Source organism: Micromys minutus, assembly GCF_963924665.1.
Source record: "Micromys minutus genome assembly, chromosome: 9".
Lineage (NCBI taxonomy): Eukaryota > Metazoa > Chordata > Mammalia > Rodentia > Muridae > Micromys > Micromys minutus.
Window position 1 is genome coordinate 37,945,314 of NC_137978.1, and position 21,128 is coordinate 37,966,441.

Genomic DNA, 21,128 nt, shown 5'->3' on the forward strand with positions numbered 1-21,128 from the left:
GTTCACAATGTAGTTACAACTTATTGTATTTTTTATATGGAAAGAGGACAAAATGGCTCTGTACATTATTTTTTTAATCTATTCACTTTTGCAGTGGTAGTGATAGAGTCCAGGGACCCGAGTATATTTATTTTATATGCCCCCCTCCTTTTAACTGAGTTTTCTTGATGCATAACAGTAGTTTTCCAATTGATTTACTTGCAACTTTCTTGGGATAAACATGCCTTTGACAAATGAAAGTAAGTTTTCCTATTCTAGTTCCCTTTTATTTTATTTTCTTATCCAGTCGCATTGGCCAGTGCATTTATTTACTTGCATGTCTTTGTGGTTCTGAAGATCAAGTCCAGAGCTTTGTCTGTACTAAGCGAGAACTCTAGTGAGATACCTCTCTAGGGTCTTACTGTGTAGCCCGAGCTGGCCTTTACCTTATGATCTTTAAGCTTAGCTTCCTCTGTACTGGGGCTGCAAGCACTTGCCATTACACCAAGCAGTGCCTAATGTAAGTTACATATCTATATGGTAAGAGACTGAACCAATTATAACATTTATCCTGCTCTTACCAGTGAGTTCCTTCTTTCCCTCTCAACCCCACTTTCAGTGGTAGGAATTGAACCCAGAGCCACGGGCACTGTAGATGCAGACGGTAGAGTACTTAAGTAGAGTACTTTCTCGGTTATATGAAAATGATAGAAGGAAGCGGCGTTTGAATTCTTCTTCCCATCCTTGCTTGCTCTTCTGTGCTGCCGAATAGCAGCTTTTCCCTATCCTTAACCACTCTCCCCAAGCTCTCCGTCTATTCCAGACTAATTTACTGCCAAGCCTCCTCTCTGTTCTCTATTGCCAACACCCAGGCACCATGTCCAGAACTTCGTTCGTTCTAGGAACATTGTACAAACAGTCTCTTCATTTGAAAAAGAAAAAAAAAAGGCTTCCTACTAGATTGGTAAGATGGATGAGCAGATAAAGACACTTGCTGGGTTCGATAAACACAGAAGAGAAGAACAGACAGCACAAAGTTGTCCTCTGACCTTCACACACATGCTATGCCTTCTCACGTCATACACATGCACACACATCATTATCATCTTCGTCACTTTAAATTTTTTAAATTTTTTTTTCTTTTTTTGTTTTCCTGCTTTCTTTTCTACCCCTGCTTTCTTAAGTCTTTTGTTGGAAATAAATTTGGGGTCAAAATGAAAGAGACCACAGTTTCTACTGAAGTGTCTGAACCAGGCAAACTCGGAAGGGCACTAGGTTTTTAGTCTGACTTAGGTGGGAACCATGTCTTTTCCCCATTGGCTGTCATCCACCTCACAGTTCTATCTGATTGGCTAGTCTGAAAAGAACCGGAAATGGAGGAGGAAGGAAAAAGGATTAGTGCTTCAAAGAGAAAGCAGTCACTGTTCCAGGCCCTCAAATTCCCAGAATGCAGTAGGAGCCTTTAAGGGACGAAAGGGATCAAAATATTTGTATCCAAGTCTTACAGGTGGGAAAAATAAAAAGATTCTGATTACCTGTCCTAAACACAAGTTTTATAGTATTAATATTAGACCTTATTTGAAATTTCTTATACCTTCCCCTCATATCAGTTGATGTGGTTCTTCTAAATCCTTAATCTGCTATATGACTCGCCTGCTTAAAATTAATGGCTCTGTGCTCTTCCTAGACTAGGATGGGCAGCACGTGTCCATCCTTTATCCTCAGCCGTCTTTCAGCTCATCCTCCATCCTGGTGTTCCAATTGCAATCGGCTCATTCCGGCTCATTCCTTTATGTGGCATCTCTGGCACCCGAGCTTCAGCACCCTTCCCTTCCCTTCCCTTCTCTTCCCTTCCCTTCCCTTCCCTTCCCTTCTCTTTCTTCCCTTCCCTTCCCTTCTCTTTCTTCCCTTCCCTTCCCTTCCCTTCCCTTCTCTTTCTTCCCTTCCCTTCCCTTCCCTTCTCTTTCTTCTCTTCTCTTCCCTTCCCTTCCCTTCCCTTCTCTTTCTTCTCTTCTCTTCCCTTCCCTTCCCTTCTCTTTCTTCCCTTCCCTTCCCTTCCCTTCTCTTTTTTCTCTTCTCTTCCCTTCCCTTCCCTTCTCTTTTTGCTCTTCTCTTCCCTTCCCTTCCCTTCTCTTTCTTCCCTTCCCTTCCCTTCTCTTTCTTCTCTTCTCTTCTCTTCTCTTCCCTTCCCTTCCCTTCTCTTTCTTCCCTTCCCTTCCCTTCTCTTCTCTTCCCTTCCCTTCCCTTCCCTTCCCTTCTCTTTCTTCTCTTCCCTTCCCTTCCCTTCCCTTCCCTTCCCTTCTCTTTCTTCCCTTCCCTTCCCTTCTCTTCCCTTCCCTTCCCTTCCCTTCTCTTTCTTCCCTTCCCTTCCCTTCCCTTCCCTTCCCTTCCCTTCCCTTCCCTTCTCTTTCTTCCCTTCCCTTCCCTTCTCTTCTCTTTCTTCTCTTCCCTTCCCTTCCCTTCTCTTTCTTCTCTTCCCTTCCCTTCTCTTCTCTTCTATGTAATCTCATTGTCACTTCCTTAGCTCCTTCCTCTTCCTGGTAACATTTATGACACACATGTCCACTCAACTTAAGACCAGTTCTTCCAAGCATGGGAAACGTCCACAAAGGTCAGATTCAGCTACAGTCTCTCCTCTTAGACCAGGGCCCAGCAAAAGGAGAGCTCACTCCACACTGGGGCACAAAGGGTTTTTACCGTGTCTCCATCTGATTTGATGGGAGCAGGACTTTACAGCCCACACATAGAAACTTCCGGTTGGAGATTCAGGATATATGTCTCCTATTCATAGCCATCATGTGCCCCTCTCCCCTCAAGGTTTCTTTCTTTTCTTTCTTTTTCTGGGGGGAGGGTGGTAGGGTGGCGGTGGAGCTTCTCAGAGTTTCTCTACATAACCCTAGCTGCCTTGGTCTCACTATATAGGTCAGGCTGGCTTCAAACTAGGGATGCTAGAATTAAGCACGTGCAAGGCAAACTGCCTAGTAAGGTTTGCTGTTTGATAATGCAAAAGTCCAGGCCCAGCAGACTCTGTTTTCAAATGTAAATTGCTTTCCAGACATAAATGTTTTCAGAAGAGTTTTGACTGCTCTCAAAATTAAATTCTAAGTCTCAAGATCCTGGAGGTTCTGAGTCCTTGACAGGCCTCTAGTTTAGGCTACCCACCTTCTGATTTCTTCCACTCTGAATGCATTAGATACTTCAAACACATTAAGCTTTTTGTAATTCAGGGCCTGCAATAGCTGTTTCTTGTCCCCCATACTACCTCACTTCAAGATCTTTGAACATCTGTCTATTTCTCCTTCCTGACTTAAATGTCAGCGAATGTTTCAGAACATTCTATCCTGTTCTCCTTCAATCACTCCGTTTTCTTACATGCTTATCACAATCTAAAATTTTTTTTGTTGTTGTTGTTTTTGTTTTAAGATATTTTCTTGATACAAAGTTCCCTGGCTGGCTGGCCTTAAACTCACAGACCTACCTGCCACTGCCTCCTCAGTGATGGGATTCACCGCCACATTCAGCTGAAGATGCATTTTTATTAATCCATACGTGTGTGTGACTATGTGAATGAATACCACATGTGTGTGGGCGCCTGAAGGGTCCAGAAGAGGGAAGTAAACCGTGGGCGATGGGGAAAAACGTGTGTCCTCTGGAAGAGCAGCAAGTACCCTTAAGTGCCGAGCCATCTCTCTAGGACTCAAAAATAGTTTGGTTTATTTTATACTTAATTAATTGCTTTGTTGTTTGTTGATGTTTTATTGTTTGTTAATGTGTATTAGGAGGGACATATACCACGGCCCATACGTGGAAGTCAGAAGACACCTTGTGGCAGTCAAGTCTCTCAATCCGTCCTGTGGCTCCTGAGGCTCAAACTTGGGTCCTTAGGCTTGGAAGTAAGAGGCTTTACCCACTGAAACATCGTGCAGGCCTTCCATTCTGAGATTTTTGTTTTTTTGATTTTTGATATATAGTTTCTCTGTATAGTCCTGAAAAATCATTCTGTATATAAGGCTGACCTTGAACTCAAAGATCTGCCTGCCTCTGCCTCCAAAGTGCTGGGATTAAAGGCAGGCACCACTACCCCTTTTATTATATCCTGTCTATTCACCGTGGGGCTCCACCAAAATTCAAGTTCTGTGTTGTCCACCAATGTCCTTAGAGCCTATCAGGTACAGCATAATTGTAATTATGGAGCAATATCTCAGATCAATGACTGATCTGGACTTTTTTTTTTTTTTTTTTTAACAATGGGGAGGTCTTGTCTTTACTCCCAGTAGGTGGCGCTACAAGCACACCTGGTCCTTTGCCATGGTGGGCATTGTGGGGAGAATAGTACTTCGTTGAGGGCCAGGGCCATATCTGCAATATGGGCAGATCTGGATCCAGACAGGTGGGACTAGCACTTCTTTCAATGGATAGAGAAGAGAGAGAAGGAAAGGAAATGTTTAGTCACAGGCTGTGTGTAAGAGACCAGGATAAGAAGGGCAAGGCTCTGGAACTGCTTTAAGGAGTCGAGGGGCCAGAACTACCTCACAGATTCGAACTAAGTCCTGGGTGAACACTTGTAGGTAGAGCTGAAGCAAGAGATCAAGAGGGGGGCTAAAGAAAGTCCTGCATCCGGATCTCAAGCCTGGGAGGTTGCAGGGCCACAGAGCCCCCAGAGAGCATCTGCATAAAGACCCAGGTGAGAAGAGACCTGAGAAATAATTGTAACCATAGAAAAGGAGCAAACTTAAAAGTCCAGTTTCTGTAGGCTTTGCTTTTTGCTGTCCTGGGGATTAAACACAGTGTCTCATATATGACAGGCAGGCACTCCACCATTCAACTACATGCACGGCCATAATATCAACACTACTACTCACAACAACAACAATAACTATTATGGCTATTATTCTAAAGATAAGCCTTAGACTATGGGGTGTGGTTTGGTGGCGAAGCATTTGCTTAGCTTGAACGATGTCCTGGGTTTGATCCCTAGGGCTGCCAAAGGAAGAAAACAAGAATAGAAAATAGAGACAGCCCTTGGTGGCTACCACTTAGAACTGCAGGAAGGTTAAAAACAGGAGTGGACCTCTGTAAACATTATCAAAATCCCGAAGGTGGGGAGGGCCCTGAGTACTCCAGATGCAGGAGCCAACCTAGGCTGTGTGGCTCCTGTCTTGTCAGGCGACCTCTGACTGAAGACGGCAGTCATAAAGGCCATGGGACTGGACTGGCCTGGTAGGATCTCACTGTCCATCATTAGAGTAGTGATTAGAGGGTCTGGGCCTACAGCCAAACAGCTTGGACTTACATCAACCCATCCACTTACTAATGACCTTTGTCTAGTCATTTAACTTCCCCATGCCTCCGTTCCCTTATCTGTAATTCGAAATAATAACAGTACCTTCCTTGTAGGGAGCTCATGATGTAATGAGTCAATAGTTTTGAATACATATAACAGTGCCTGTTAGAAACACTTCATGAAAATTTCCAAATGAAGTTTATCCATAACAACAGAACCCAAATAGTCCCAGCCCTTCTCTCAGGCTCTTGTTTTTCTGCACACAAACCTAGGTAGTTGGACTAATCATCCCCAGTCCTTACTGCTTTACTTCCCTGTGGTTTGGACCTGACTTGGGTGGGTGACATGCAGTGGTATGTTAGAGTGAACCTTTTGAACTAAGAGCCAACTACCACGTTCTCAGGAGCATATGAGATGGTATATGCAAGCATTACTTGAATTGGCCACAGTGGGAACATTTACACTTCGGTAATGGGACAGGTACTTTAACTGGGCCTTCTCCCACCAGAGCCGGGACTTGTCACCACCCGACATCCACCCTTAGACATATATAGTCTTTGACTTCAACATTACTGACAACATTTGTGGAAGGAGAGTGGCAGGCAGAACCACTGTGGCCCGCTATTCTCTTAGCCTTTCTCACTCACAGGGCCATGGAGGGCAGTGGGTAAAGTGCTAACCTCTCACAAGGATGATGGCGTTTCACTTACATCATTCTTTGCCATGTGACTTTAGCCACATCTCTTTAGCTTGGGTTTTAGAGACAAGGTTTCTCTGTGTAGCCATGGCTGTCTATCCTGGAACTCACTCTGAGCCTTGAGCTCAAAAATCTGCCTGCCTCTGCCTCCTGAGTGCTGGGATTAAAGGCATGTGCCAACTAGCTTGGGTTTGCATGTTTTAATCTTTAAGGCAAGGACAAGCCCTGCCATGACCCAAGGGTTCTACAGGTTCAATAAGAAATGTGTGCCAAGCCAGCAAAGGGCACTTAGTATAGAGTAAATGTTAGCCAACCCTATTCTCAGACACTCTGTCCCACTCACTGGCACCTGGGGCTTTGTGTCACTGACTATCTGGGTCTTATCACAAATGTCTCCATGGGTGGCTAAGAACACAAATAGAAACAGGCAGCTTTGTGTTTCCAGTTTTTATGAAAATTAATAACATTAATACCTCACAGACATATACATACACACATCACTATATACATAGTCATTAAGTTATTAATTAGTCTCTGTATAAAACGTCTCTACATTAGTGTTCCGAGCTAGGCTCAGTCAGTCCTTGGCATATTCACAGTAGCAGCCCTAGGGCTTGGCCCAGTGGGCAGGCAGTGAGGAGGTTACCGAGCGGCCAGCCCTGCAGTGAGCACAGATGTCCTGGGCCGCTCACCCTCCAGTCCTTGGTCCCTGTCTTGTCATAGGAAGAACAGCTGCTCAGTGCAAGGGCAAAAAGATCCCATGCCTAATGCTACCTGGTACCCCAGGTCCTTTGTGTGGTGGCTTCAGGCACCCTGGCAAGTCCTAGAGAATGCTGGCTAGCTCTGTGGAGTCTGTATCCGAGCAACCTGAGCTGCTGGCTTCATCTCTGCAAGAGTAAGAGAAGACGAGTTAAAAGAAGTATCTTCACCCTCCTCTGCTCTCACCTCCTGAGGAATCTTGGTCCTGGAGTCCACGCTACAGGACAGTTTCCTCACTGCCACTGTCTGCCCAAAAACTGCCGGTTGCTGTTCCCGATTAACGAAAGGCACCACAAACCTCAGAGAGCTAGTGGCTCTGGCTGGCCGACGTAGTGGCATAAGTCATTCTACCCTGCCCTATCATCTCTGGCCATGCCAGAGGACCTGTATGCCAGGAGGGTATTGGAATCCAGGTTGCAGCTAGAACACAGGGCAGGACTCTAAGCCTTATCCACAGTTCCTGGCTGTTTTCTTCATCTGTAGACTAGGAATCCTAAGCATCTTGCCACGGGGGTGGCTGTCATCCCTTAACTTAGGCAGCAGAGCCAGGTCAGTTGTGTTGGTATCAAACAGCTTGATACCCGCCAGAGCTAACAAAACTAACAAGAGCAGCTCAGCTGCCATGGGATAGGCTGTGGGATACAAGGGGGATCCTAGAAACATGCTTCTAAATTCAATTTCCCTCAGGACAGAGAGTTTGGCTTTGTTTTTAGAGACAGGGTCTTTCTACATAACCCTGACTGTCCTGGAACTCACTGTGTAGACCAGGCTGGCCTCATTCACAGAGACCCACCTGCCTCTTCCTCCGTGAGTGCAGAGATAGAAGGTGTATGCCCTTATGCCCAGCCATTATTTTGTTTGCTTCCTTGCTTTTTCCTACCATGATGCGGGTACTTTGAAAGTGTTTCTTAGGCAGGACAGTGGTGGTGCACACCTTTAATCCCAGCACCTGGGCATCAGAGGCAGGTGGATCTCTGAGTTTGAGGCTAGTCTGGTCTACAGAGTGAATTCCAGGACAGCCAGGGCTACATAGAGAAACTCTGTCTAGAGAAACCAAAAACCAATCAAACAAAACAAAAAAACCAGCTTGTTGCCTGTTGAGTAAATACATACAAAGACAAAGGCTGTGTGGTACCTAGCATGTAGCTAAGAATTATCCAGCTCTGTCCATCGGCAGCACTAGTTGAGAAATTAGAGTGACTGACCGCACACAGACCACACCCATGCGCACAGCTCTCACCGTAGAACCTGCAGAGCTTTCTTATTCTGCCGCCGCTTCTCCTCATCAATGGGGTATAGCTTGAAGAGCAACAGGCCCAGCAGGATGAGGATGATAGGAGCCATGGTCACCAGCATCTTCAGTGTAAACTTGACCTGTTCTGGCTGGGAGCACCCCTGAGACTGGTACTCAGCAAAACTGTGGGACCCGGTGGACAAGGAGTGGTAAGGATAGAGTTCCTGGACCCCTACCCCTGACCCCAGCCTTGCCCAACACTCACAAGCCACTCACTCGAGACTGAGGGTCGAGACACCCAGTGAGACTCCAGAGGCAAACTTGGTGAAGAAGACATAGAAGGAGAAGAAGATGGGTTCGGTGCCGGGAGAGTGAGGGTGTTTCAGGTGGAAGTCATCGATAACGTCGGGCAGCATGGACCTATGCAGAGTGGGTAGTGGCAGCCATGAGTCACTGTCACCTAGCTACCAGGTTATATGGTATCCATATCAATGAGCAGCAACTGTTCCCTGGGAGCTTGAAGGGAGGGGTTAGCTCTACAGGCCCCATTTATCAAGATGAGTCTCACTTTAGACGTTCTGTTTGGTGAAGAGAGGACAGGTCAGGTGTCCCAAAGTCCACAACCTCCATAACTGGATCAGGCAGACCCACCTCATCCCAGACCCATAGAAAGGTGGGAGGTGAAGCCACCAAAGCTCTCTCCCCACCTGGAGGGTGTTGGTTGGGGAATATAGTTGGTGCGCCTCTGCAGAACCTACCATGGTAGTAAGAAGGCGGCTGCTACACTGACACCAGCCGCTATGGCCACCACATAAGTGACGATGAGATTACTCTTCATGAGGGCCACCAAGATGAGAAAAGGAACTGCAGACTGGAACAGAGAGTGCAAGAAGATGGGTCACCTAGGAGGCTCCCGTCTATAACCCCCACACATACAACTCGACCCCAACTCTACCCTTTGAGCCCCACTCACAGAGATCCCAACGTATACAGCTGTCTTCTTGCCAAACCGGGTTAGGAACCACTGCCAGATGGGAATAGTGAATGTGGCCGAGAGCTGTGAGTAACAAGGTGAAGGAGGGTGTGTTATTGCTGAGACCACCTGCCCATTGCAGGCCCCAGAGGATGCTCTAGGCCCAGCCACTGGCCATGAGAAAGTCACCAGGCATGTCTGATGGCTTCCCAGGGGATTGGAGAGAGTAAGTAATCCGCCCATCAGTAAGTAATCCGCCCATCTTTTCTGACTGCAGAGCTGATCACAGTTGTTGGTGTTCTTGTTTTTTTAATGACCCTCCCTATGCAGTTGTAAGTGAGATCCAGGGAAACCTTCCTTATCCCTTCATGACTAGGAAGCACCCTGAAGGTATCCTCTGATGCTCAAAGAACCATCTAGACATCTATATCATCACCTAAGCTTATGCCCTGCACTCACCATGATGGCCAGAAGGAGGTTCTGGAACTCGTTTCTGAAGCCCAAGGTATAGGTGCAGAACAAGGCGAAGTTACCCTCCACCAGCTGGGGCATGGAAAAAGGGGGGGAGAAAGGTGACTTGGCGACCCCAGAGGCCTCTACTTGCCCCCACTCCATCCTGCCTGCCCCTTAGCTTCACCACAGTCCAAATCTTCTCTAACCCCACCCCATTAGATGTCCTCTTGGGTTGAGTATCTCAGGCTCCCACTCACCATGAAAGCCAGAGAGGTAAAGAGGAAGCCAGCAATGAGCTTGACATAAGGGCCATGACTCATGACCAGCCGGAGGCCCTGGAAGAAGGGCATTGACTCGGCCTGCTGGGCCTCGTAGGGTTCTAAGGATCAGAAAGGATAATGAGGAGGTGGCAGATGTCCCTTCCGAAGCCTGGTGAGCAGGCAGAAGGGGACTACTGCTCCCCAGAGCTGTGGGCTGACCCCTCCCCAGTAAGCGTCTTCTCACCTCTCTGCTCCCGGACGCCTAGAATCAGAATGACGGCACAGATGACGTAGATGGAGGCGATGATCCCTGCTGCCAGCAGGTATGCGTTTTGCTATGACATACAGAGACAGGGTCAGTCTGATCTCATCCCAGCAGCCCCACTCCACGATCTCAGGCCAGGCCTTTCTCCTGTGGGGGCCTCACTGTCTCCATCTGTGAACCAGGAGGGTCATCCTGAACCTGCTGTTGCTTCCCAAGGCTGGGGCCAAGTCCAAGTACACAAAGTGTTACACAGCCAGGCTATGCAGGGTGTGAACCCACAGCCCAAGTCTTCCCACATCTGTGCAACTCACTGGGACCCTGGGCAAGTGACATGGCCTCCCAGGCCTCACTTTTCTTCTCTATAAAGTGGGTATATGTACATCCTAATATTTATACTTACCAAATGCCCACTAACTGATAAACACCAGTCACTATTTATTACTGCTTGTAGAATAAATGCAAAGCCCCCCCCCATTTGTTCTCTTCCCAAATCCCTGCCCTACCAGGGGACTCACCGTTTCTTTGAGGGAGGCGGTGCTCTGGGTGCGATTGACAACTTCGGAGGCCACTGCAGAGCCATTCTGGTCCTGGAGACAAGGAGCCTTGGCTTGGCCCACAATTTGTCCTTGGATCGCTGTGCCTATTACTGTGCCCAGCACCTCCACAGTCATCCCTAGGAAGGGAAGGTGTTTTCAGACAGGCACTCACTACCCATAGACCCAGAGAGGAAGGTCAGATGGCTGGAAGCCTCCCTTAGCTCCAGGTAAGCTGGGCTAGGGGGCAGGGGGCAGGGCAGATGACATTTCAGTCTACTTCCATGGCCTTTCTCTGTGTGACCTTCAGGTTAGTCCCGGTACCTCTCTGGGTCTCAGCTAAGTGATATGGAACGTGAGTTCTTTTTAACACGCTTTCATGGGTTGGAGATATAACTCAATGGTTAAGTGACTGCTTAGCAGACACAAGGCTCTGGGTTGAAACCCAGAGTCACAGAGAAAGGGGACAGAGGGAAAAGGGTTCACTCCAGACACACACACACACACACACACACACACACACACACACAGAGACGAATAGAGCAAATCACTAAACCCACAAAGTCTAGTGGGTCTTGGGGGGGCAGCAGGATCCAGGGTTCCCTGCAGGCAGGGTCAGGATGCTGAGGGAGGGACTTACTATAGGCGGTGGCGGAGTCACGCTCACTCTGCTCCGTACTGATGAACATGGTGAGGGCTGAGTAGGGAACATGGAAGCACTGTTGTGGAAGGGAAATGCTCAGCTGGTTAGATGGATAAGATATGCAATGGCCCCCCAGGGCCCATCCTTGCCCCTGCCTCTCACCAAAGTTCCAAGGGGTGGGGCCCACACTCACCGTGACCAGTGTCTCAAAGAGGCAATAGAAGAGCAGGTACCAAAGGAACCCGTGAGAACTTTCCATGCCTGATGGGAAGTCAGGCACAAACCAGATGAGGAAGTAAGCAATGATGGCCAGGGGGGTGGAGAAGATGATCCTGAGGGAAAGAGAGGAGTCTGAGTGGAGGCTAGAGAGCTCTAAGAGCCCAGATCTGTTCCACAAGTGCCCATCAACAGAGGAGAAAGTCTGAGTCCGCCCAACCCAGAACCTCGGAGAAAGAGATTGATGGCCATGTCTGAAGGCAAGTTTCTGGACCAAAATCTTGAGCAAAGAGCGTGAGGGACAGAGAGCAAGGAGGTCAGACTCTGAGTCCCATGCAGATCTTTCCTGGAGCAAGGATCCCAGTGAAGGGGGTGGTCCCGGCAGCCATCTCCAACCCTCCGTGTTCCACTGTACACACACACACACAAAGAAGCTGGAGTGGGTAGGAGAGGCCAACTTCAGGTAAAGGAGAAAGGGGTCACGGAAGAGGATCAGCTCAGTCACAGAAGTATAAGGAGGGTAGGGGACAAATGTCTGGCTAAACTATCATGAGAAACAACAATTCCTCAGGGTGGATCAGCTTCCCAGCGTTAGCATAGGAAGCAAAGTGCAAAGGTTAAAAGGAAGGCCTCAGGCTAGTGAGAAGGCCCAGTGGGTAAACCGCTTGCTACCAGGCCTGATGACCTGAGATTTTTCCCTAGGATAGGCGTGGAGGAAGGAGGGAACCAAGTCCCACCAGCTGTCCTCTAGGCTCCACATGTGTAAGTGTGTGCATATAAACACACAAAGTAAGTATTCAAAAAAGAAGGAAGATTTGAGTTACATTTTCTGAGTCTGTCACTAACTCTAAAAACTTGGATCTTGGGTGAGTTATTTAACTTCCACGAGACTCATTTCTTCCCATGTTAAATGAAAATTAAAATAGTATGCTGCCTACATTCAACATTTACCTAAATATTTATGAGGTGCGATCGATTATGTGCTAGGAACTTTTCTGACTGTTGCAGATGTTAACAGTGAAGAAGATACCATCCATCGCCCTTGTAAAACTCACATTCTAGTTGGTAAACAACCAAAGTTACATGATATTCAACCCTAAAAATAAAAATCTTGATACATGCTACAACACAGAACTTCAAGGAATGGTCACATAAACTATGACTATTCCCGAGATACAAATATTGTACAGTTTAATTTATAGAGAGCTAACCAAATCTACAGTTTTAAACATGACCCTGCAAGATTTGTCAACTGCTAAACCTGATGACATGAGTTCAAATTCAAAGAGCCACAAGACAAAAAGAATCAATTCCTGCAAGTCATCCCCTGACCTACTCATACACACCACAATGTATCCTCCCAGAACCCCACCTTCATCCTCCCCAAAATATAGTAGTTGACGGGGCTGGGGGGAGAGGAAAGAGTAGAGATTATCTTTTAATGAACTCAAAGTTTGTGTCAGAAAACATAAAAAAATATTGAGATGAGCCAGGTGATGGAGGCACATGCTTTTAATCCTAGCATTCAACAGGCCAAGCCAGGCAGACTCTGAATTCAAGTCCAGCCTGGTCTACAGAGGGAGTTCCAGGATAGCCAAAGTTATATGGAAAGACCCTGTCTCAAAACAACAGCAACAACAAAGTGTTTGGGGATAGAAGGTAGTGATGGTCACACAAAGATGTGAATATACTTAATGCTACTTTATTGAACACCTTAAAAGTTTACAATGAGCTACATGGTGATGTGCCATGTAATCCCACATTCAAGAGACATAGGCAAAAGATCTGAGTCTGAAGTCAACCTGGGCTACATAGTGAGATCTAGTTTGTTTGTTTGTTTGTTTTTTAAATGAACGGCAGGCACGGGGCTGAAAGGATGGTTTCAGCAGCTAAAAGCACTTGTTCTTGCTTAGGACCTAGGTTCAGTTCTCAGAGCCCACGTGGTACTGGAATGGCTGCCGGGACCACCCCCTTCACTGGGATCCTTGCTCCAGGAAAGATCTGCACGGGACTCAGAGTCTGATCTCCTGCTCCTTGCCCTCTGTCCCTTCAAGCTCCTTGCTCAAGATTTTGGTCCAGGAACTTGCCCTAGTCGGTCCTTCACAACCACTCCGTAACTCCAGTTTCAAAAGATCTAACACCCTCTTCTAACATCCCCAGACACCAAGCACAGACATGCAAGCAAAACATTTACACACTATATTCTCTTTTGGGGTTTTTCTTGTTTTGTTTTGTTCTTGTTTGTTTGTTTGAAACTGTCTTTCTATAAGGCCCAGGCTGGCCTCAAACTCAGGGATCCCCTGCCTCTACTCAAGAGGCAGACACAGGTTGGTTTCTGTGAGTTTGTGACCACACTGGTCTACATAAGAAATTGCAGGGTAGCCAGGGCTTGCATAGTGAGACCCTGTCCAATTAAAACAAACAAGGGTTTCGATGGAGGTGTTGGTACATGACTCTAATCTGGACACTTAAGAAATGGAGAGTCAGGAGGGAGAGGCTAGCCTGGGCTGCATGAAACCTAGTCTCCAAAGAACAAAACCGAACAAAAATCAGGGCTTCAGAACACTTGCTGGGCATGTGTGCAAGGCCCTGGGTTTGAGTTCTACCACAAGTAAATACATAAATAAGGCAAATGCTGTGTTGTAGATATTTTGTCATGGTCTGTGAAACAGTCATATAACATATTAAAAGATGACACATGCTATGGAGAAAAAGAGAATAAGAAGACAGGAGGCTGTCAGTTCACAGCTGGCTGAGAGGAAGGTCACCGAGAAGGTGTGGATGGGGTCAGGGAGTCAGCCCTGCAGATCTCTGAGGCAAGTGTGGCCCCAGTCAGGGGAACAGTCCCTGCAAAGGTCCTCAGGCAGGAGGATGGAACAGCAGGGACACTGGAAGACAGTGAGCAAGGGAGATGGAATCAGGAGATACCATGTAGAGAAAATGGGACACCTCACAGGCGAGTGTAAGGACTTCCACTCTGTGGGTTGAAGTAGGCTTGAGTCTTAAATAAGTTGACAGAAAAATGTTGAACAGTACTTGGGACATGAAGTATTTGCTGTGATCACAGCAGGAGGGCACCTTCGGGAACTACTTACAGGCCAGGGGCCACAAGTGGACAATGCCTGGTAATCAACCAACCTCAGGTCCCCCTGCATCTCAATCTCTCTGTGTGACCCTGCTGACAGGGTCTCATGGGTGGCCATAGGAGTTACTGGCAATGTCACTATGTTTGTGGTTTTAAGGGGGACTCGAGTAGGAACTAACCTAAGACCCACCTGGAAGGAGAGATGGGTAGGGCATTAACACTAGCCAACCCTGACAGGCCCAACCTCTTTTTTAAGTCTCCAGGCCTAGAGGCGCAACCTAGGATACCATGAACGCAATGGCCCCTCGGCCTATGAGTCATCCTGTGTGCATTCTGACGCATACCCAGGCATTTGCTACCCAGAAAGCAACCTAAGGGGACTTAGCAACTTTCCTGGAATAGCTGTAACACTGACCTACCAAGAGTCCTCCGATCTCCCTCCCACAAGGAGGCTTTGCTGGCCCTCCTCCTCCTTCCACCCCTCCACGTTGTCTGCTCAGAGAACAGGGCTCCTCCTCAGCCTTCCTCAAACACTCCATCCTCAGAGACAGGCAGCTGAACAGTGAACAGGAACCCGATGTGACTGGGAGTAACCCTGTGCCGGCTGCGCGTCTGGCAGCGGCCTTCTATTGGCTGGGCCTCATGAGGCGATGTGGGAGCAGGGCCCCGCCCTCCACCAGCTGCCAAGAAGCCGGCACAGGGCCAAGTCTCACAGGCTGGCTCTCAGGACTCCCTGAGCAGCTTGCCCAGGTAAAAGAGGCTCTCCTACCCTCCCCTTCACCCCCTTGGCCATGAAGCCTGGATCAAAGGCTCCAAGCTGGGTTTTTGCCAGGGGCTGGCAGGATTGGGATGGGTGGGGGGCCTCGTGGGAAAGGAAACTGTGGAGGTACAGAGGCTGCTGGAAGAGCTTTGAAGGCCGGAGACCAGGTATGGGCGCCCCTGGGGCAGGAAGGCGCCCACTTAAGCTTGGATGGGCTGGAGATGAAAGGGGTACACCCCCCACCTCCTGAAGCAGGATGTCCTGGAGGGAACCAGAGCCCCGGCTTGGCCTGTCTTGTATGTCTCCATCACTGTCTGATCTATGGCAACTGCCTTCCCCCAACCCTGCCCCACAGGCTGAAGCTTGAATAACACCAAGGGAAAAAAATAGTCCCTCCACTCAGTGCTGTGGGGTCCACAACTCCATTCTTAGTATTACCCCTACCCATGTTCTACCGTAAACTACCTTGAAGGAATGTCAAATTCGCTGTTCTGAATGCTTTACACATTAATGTCCTCACCAAACCTCCATTTTACCTAAGGTTCAGAGATGTTTAGTAACTTGCTCAAGACTGCACGGCTCTGTAAGTAGTGAAGCTATCATTCAAACCCAGGTAACCTCTCAATTGTTCTGAAGACCTACCTACCTCTGCCACCAAAGAAGGGCAGAAGTGGGGGTTCTAGTCTCGCCAAGGTGAGTGAGTGAGCCTTGGGGAGCCCTGAGGCCTGAGCTGGGGGAGGGAACCAATTCAGCACTTTGGCTAGCCCCGAAATGAACTGTTTAGGTGTTCCAACCCTGAAATGAACTGTCTAGGTGTCCAATGCCTATGTCTGGGCATCTGAAGCCTCAGATTGAAGTTTCAACACCTTTGAGCTGTTGTGTCATGCTTTCTGTCAACCCCCAACCTGTGACAAGAGATGGAGGACTGAGGGGAAGAAACACAAGAAGCCTGGCTCTCTGCACTATGAAAGAGTGTCTCTACTTACCAGGGCATGAGGCGGCCCAGGCGGGTCCAGGAGGACTTACTGATGCAGAAGCCCACCAGAGGGTCCGTGAAGGCATCCCAGGCTCGGCCCACAAAAAGGATAATGGAAGCAGGGAGTGGGTCCACCTGCCATGGGGAAGAAGCAAAAGATGCCCTTCATTCATTGGCCTTAGCGGGGGATTCATCAATGCCACGGCCAGGCCAAGGAGACTTCACAATGCTCACACCTAGATCTTAAACATTTTCACGCAGTTCTTTTTTTTTTTTTTTTTTTTTTTTTTTTTTTGAGTCAGGGTTTCTCTGTGTACCCCTGGCTATCCTGGAAGTCGCTCTGTAAACCATCCTAGTCTTGAACTCAGAGACCCACCTGCCTCTGCCTCTGCCTCTGCCTCTGGAGTGCTGGGACTAAATGTATGCACCACGACTTGGTTTCACTCACTTTCTTAATAATGACAATAGCGGGTGCAGGGGGTTAGCCAGTAGTAGCATGCTTATCTAAAATGAATGATCTGTTCGGTTTAGGCCTCCCACACTGTGATAAACAATTTTGACAACAGCTGGATATGGTGACATATGCTTTTAACCCCAACACCCTGGAGGTAGAAGCAAGATCTCTGTGTGTTCAAAGCTAGCCTGGTCTACATAGTGAATTCCAGGATAGTCAAGACTACATAGAGAGACTCAGTCTCAAAAAACAAATGAACAAATAAACAATGAACAGAACAGTGATGGTGGTGGTGGTGGTGGTGGTGATGATGGTGGTGATGGTGGTGGTGGTGATGGTGGTGGTGGTGATGGTGGTGGTGGTGATGGTGGTGATGATGATGGTGGTGGTGGTGGTGGTGATGATGGTGGTGGTGGTGGTGGTGGTGATGATGGTGGTGGTGGTGGTGGTGATGATGGTGGTGGTGGTGATGATGATGGTGGTGGTGGTGGTGGTGGTGATGATGGTGGTGGTGGTGATGGCCATAACAGCATTTCTCTGATACCTGGAGTAGGACTGTGTTCGAGGCTTTTCTAGATCTTTCCTTCCCTCTGCTGCACTTAGGAACATCTCATCAAACACTGAACATAGAATCATTTCCTTCCTTCCCTCCGACAGTTCTGAGCCCCTGGTCACCTGATAACAGAGCTAGTGTTTGTTCCCTAAGCCATTACAGTAAGCCTCAGTTTTCCCATCTGTGAGAGTTACTGATCGTAGTGTGTTTTTACGAGGCCAAGCTTTATCCTGCATGTGGAAAAGGGAATGTGTAGATGTTTTCTTTTATCTCTTTTTCCTTAGAACTCATTTTACTATTTTAAATTATGTTTGTGTGTTGGGGTTTGTTGGAATCAGTACAGGAGCCTTAGAAGCTAACAGCGCTGGATCCCCTAGAGCTGGAGTTACAGGCAGCCATGGTTGCAAGTGGCCTGACCCGAGTACTCAAAGAAAGCAGTGAGCTCTTAACCATGAAGCAGTCTCTCCAGTGACTCCTCCAACCCTGACAGTGTGTGTGTGTGTGTGTGTGTGTGTGTGTGTGTGTGTGTGCGCGTGCGTGTAGGGAGGGAAACTCATTTGTAGTACTAACTGGCCTAGAACTTGGTAAGTAGACCCGGCTGATCTGACTTGCAAGTGCAGGAATTACAGATGTGCTGCGGCTTTATGCCTGCCCTAAAGATGAGTTTTAGAAAGTGTCCTGTCACTATTACCTCAAACCATCTCCTACTTTAGGGTCTGGCTTTAACATCATCCATAAAAACCTTGATTTTTTTTTTTCTTTTAACTGTGTTTTTGAGCCAGAGTCTCAGGCTGGTTTTGACTCTCAGTCCTCCAGTCTTGGCCTCGTAAGTGCTGGGATAACAGGCATGTGCCCCCATGTCTAGTTGTCACAACCCTGCTCTTGAAAGCTGACAGCCTTCCCACACTGTACCCCCACCCTGTCCTCTCCCCACTTATTGTAACCCCATTTTATACTCAAGTGCAGGTTCCTCTTATTTATAACCCGCTTGGGACCCAGCCATGAGAACTGTTTGAAACCTAGCTACTGAATGAGTCTTCTGTCCTTTCTGGGGCTCAGTGTTCCACACCTGCAAATGGAAACTAATATGCCTCCCTTGCCCAGAGATGCTACACAGAAAAGAGCCAGTGAGGGCACCCCGGGAGCCATGGTTACTCAGTCTCCCACTCTCTCATCCAGACAGGGTGAATTCTTTGGATGCCAGGCTGCTGGCCAAGGCTTCTCAAAGTACACACAGTGGCTCTGCTTCACCCAAACTACCCCTCTCCATCAGAGACCCCCAGTCCCCAGACACTCTAACGTCTGCCTGCACCTTCAGGTTTTTCCTACCCATCAGCAAGCTGCCATTCCTCGTGAAGGTGAGATACAGTTCTTCCATCAGCCTGGAAATGGCAACACCCACTAAACCCTGAGCCAAGCCAGCTGACTGTCTTCCAGCCAGGGACATGGTGTGCCAGTCTCTTCTAAGAACAGCGTCACTAGCGGGTCCCATAGCCACTGCCTATTCTTCCAGGCTCTCTATTGCTCCGGCCAGGCAAGGAAGAGTTGCCAGCTATGGTTCATAGGGCAGGTAGACTCCCCTCCAGCACACTTCCTAAAGCCTTATTTCCCATCCACTGTGACCCTGAGTGGCAGCCAAGGAATGTGCTCTGGTCCTGTTTTGCCACTGGGGAAAACTGTGTAACCCTACCAAGAGCCTATCAGTCCCCACCTCTGGCTACTGGATAAGCCTGGAGAGCTCCCGTTACTTACCTTAGCCACATCCAATAGATAGATCTGCAGGAAGAATCCCAGAGCGCAGCCGGTCAACTGGTATGGGGCCCCTCCAACTGCATAGCAAAGCTTGTTGCAAATGGACAGTTGCTGCTTCTTTTTTGGTTCCTTCTAGGATGAGAAGGAAAGAATGAGAATAGCCCCAGGATTTTGGCCTCCAACCTAGGTGCCAGAGGCACAGGCACTCAATGTCTCCAGCCAACTGGGCCAAGAGTAACACTTCTACCTAGGGAAATCTCACTTCCCTACCCCAGAGGAAGTTGCCCTTAAACCCAGACTCATCCCTCCATCCCCAGACTCTGAGGAAACCTATCACCTTCCATCTTTAAAGATCTCCCAGGCCAGGTGTAGTGACACCAGCACTTGGGAGGCAGAGCCAGGCAGATCTCTAACTTTGAAACCAGCCTGGTCTACAGAACCAGTTCCAGAACAGCTAGGGATACAAAAAGAAACCCTGTCTCAAATAAATAAACAAACAAGTAAATAAATAAATATCTTCTCCCAGGCCCTCAGCTCCTTTCCAAGTTACCCAGAAAGAGCATGTTGTAGCAGTGGACCTGTCACTACCCGGCACTAGCTGCCACAACCTGAAAATCCTCTTGCTGCCAAAAGTTGCCTGAGCCCAGCCCAGGCTGCCCCGCAGCAGCTAAGATCCACCTGCCTACTGAATGAGAGAACACGAGGGCGGTGGGGGCCCCAGCTCAGCCGCTCAGCATCCACAGCTGTTCTTTCAATCTGTCCCAAAGTTCCCGGGCCCCTGTGGGGAGTCTTCAGCTCCAGGCAAACCTTTGAGCAGTCCTACCATCAAGCTGCCTAACACACACCCTTTCCAGCTCCTAGGGAACCTTGGAGAGAGGTGAAAAGGGCTCCAGGTGCAGGGCTCAGCCTTCTCCGGGTGGAGCACTAGGGGAGGCTGAGGTTGCCCGGGGAAAGTAGAGATTACTCATACATGGTAACAGCATAATTGCTTACTTGCTCTTCTTCCAAGAGCAGTTAATAAAATTAAAAGGAAAAGTTAAGCACCTCCCAATTAGATACATTGTCAGAGATCCCTTTCCTGGGGCCGCATGGTTTCATGGTGTGGTTAAACAGATCCAAAGAGATCTGAGAGAGAAACGGTCGGAGAGAGAGAAGGTCGAGACATGCAGAGCTCTGCGCATGTGAACCCTCAGTCACACAAACGCTTTCAGTATGCGGCTCCTTTAAGAGCAGAGCCCTTGTTCTTATGAATGAACTTGAGTGGCCCTCCTCAGAGTTAAAGCATGAGGGTGGGGGGTGGTGAGAGATGGAGAACCAAGAGGACTCTCAGATTTCTGGGGTCTCTTCAGATCTAGGGAGAGAAACTAGCGTGGCTCAGCACAGTAGAACCTAGAGCGCTGGGGAGAGCTCCACGCCGCGTAGAGTTGCCGGCGCGGCTCTTGGCTCAAACCCATTGTAGGGGTGTGCAAAGGGGCTTCAGACTTTCTCCATCACTCCCCGGTCCCGGAGCATTCCTTGGACTCTCCTTTTTCCAAGCTTCACTGTACCCTGTTACCTCCAAGGGTCCCAAGGCCAGACCTAACCTCCGATGCCCCTGTGCCCTTATCCCGGCCGGTCCACCGCCCCTTTCCCTCCTCTCGGGACCTCACCTTCACCTGGACCGGCCGTTCACTGGCTTGGAGGATGCCGGTGGGGAGCAGCCCCGCCGCGGAACCGCTCTCGGCGCCCTCTCCTTTGGCCATGACCCGCGGGCCACGCCGCCTGAAACCGGGACGCCGGGATGCTCTTGTGTTCTGCCGGCTGGCACTCGCCTGGGGCTCCGGTCCTAGGCACAGCTACTACTATGCTCGCTAGCAAACCAGGAACGCCGGCCAGGAAAACTCCCTAGCACGCCCCCTCCGCGCCTCTTAAAGGTTCGGTCCTGCGCCTCCAGCCAATCCCTGCACGCGCCTGCCCTTCTCGTCTGGCCGAGCCTCGCCGCTCAGCCACGTTCTCAAAGCCGGCAACTCGCACCGCATGCTCTTAGCCACCTAAGCAAGGCTGAGAAACCCACCTGACTCGCCCGAGGAAACTGAAGCCCCAGGCTGAAAGTGACCTGCCCGAGGTTCCCCAGAGTGAGTTCTCCCTGAGTAAAGCCTGTGGCCCAAGACTTCTGAACCCCCAGCAGCCCCCTTTAAAATCCGGAGTCAGGTGGCTTCTCCCCTCCCCCAAACCTGAGGCCACAGGCTGTAACTTTCGCTCTAGTGTCCCTC

General features: G+C 48.9%; 1 protein-coding gene across 5 annotated transcripts; it reads right to left on the reverse strand.

The window, feature by feature from the left end:
• Nucleotides 1–6,497: 6,497 nt before the first annotated feature.
• MFSD2A (MFSD2 lysolipid transporter A, lysophospholipid) lies at nt 6,498–20,696 on the reverse strand. 5 transcript variants are annotated; one of them, XM_080920783.1, is made up of 14 exons: nt 20,532–20,696; nt 18,877–19,008; nt 16,128–16,252; nt 11,274–11,412; nt 11,078–11,156; nt 10,420–10,577; nt 9,884–9,974; nt 9,637–9,758; nt 9,386–9,469; nt 8,927–9,010; nt 8,712–8,824; nt 8,230–8,373; nt 7,960–8,136; nt 6,498–6,847 (listed from the first exon to the last, which is right to left on the reverse strand). In XM_080920783.1, the coding sequence occupies exons 1-14, from the start codon at nt 20,616–20,618 to the stop codon at nt 6,784–6,786; spliced, it is 1,599 nt and encodes a 532-aa protein (XP_080776909.1). In that variant the 5' UTR covers nt 20,619–20,696; the 3' UTR covers nt 6,498–6,783. The 5 variants fall into 5 exon arrangements, with proteins under 5 accessions (XP_080776909.1, XP_080776911.1, XP_080776908.1 ...); XM_080920785.1 differs by having other exon boundaries at nt 9,884–9,968; nt 18,877–18,900; nt 20,526–20,696; XM_080920782.1 differs by having other exon boundaries at nt 18,877–19,005; nt 20,526–20,696.
• Nucleotides 20,697–21,128: the final 432 nt, after the last annotated feature.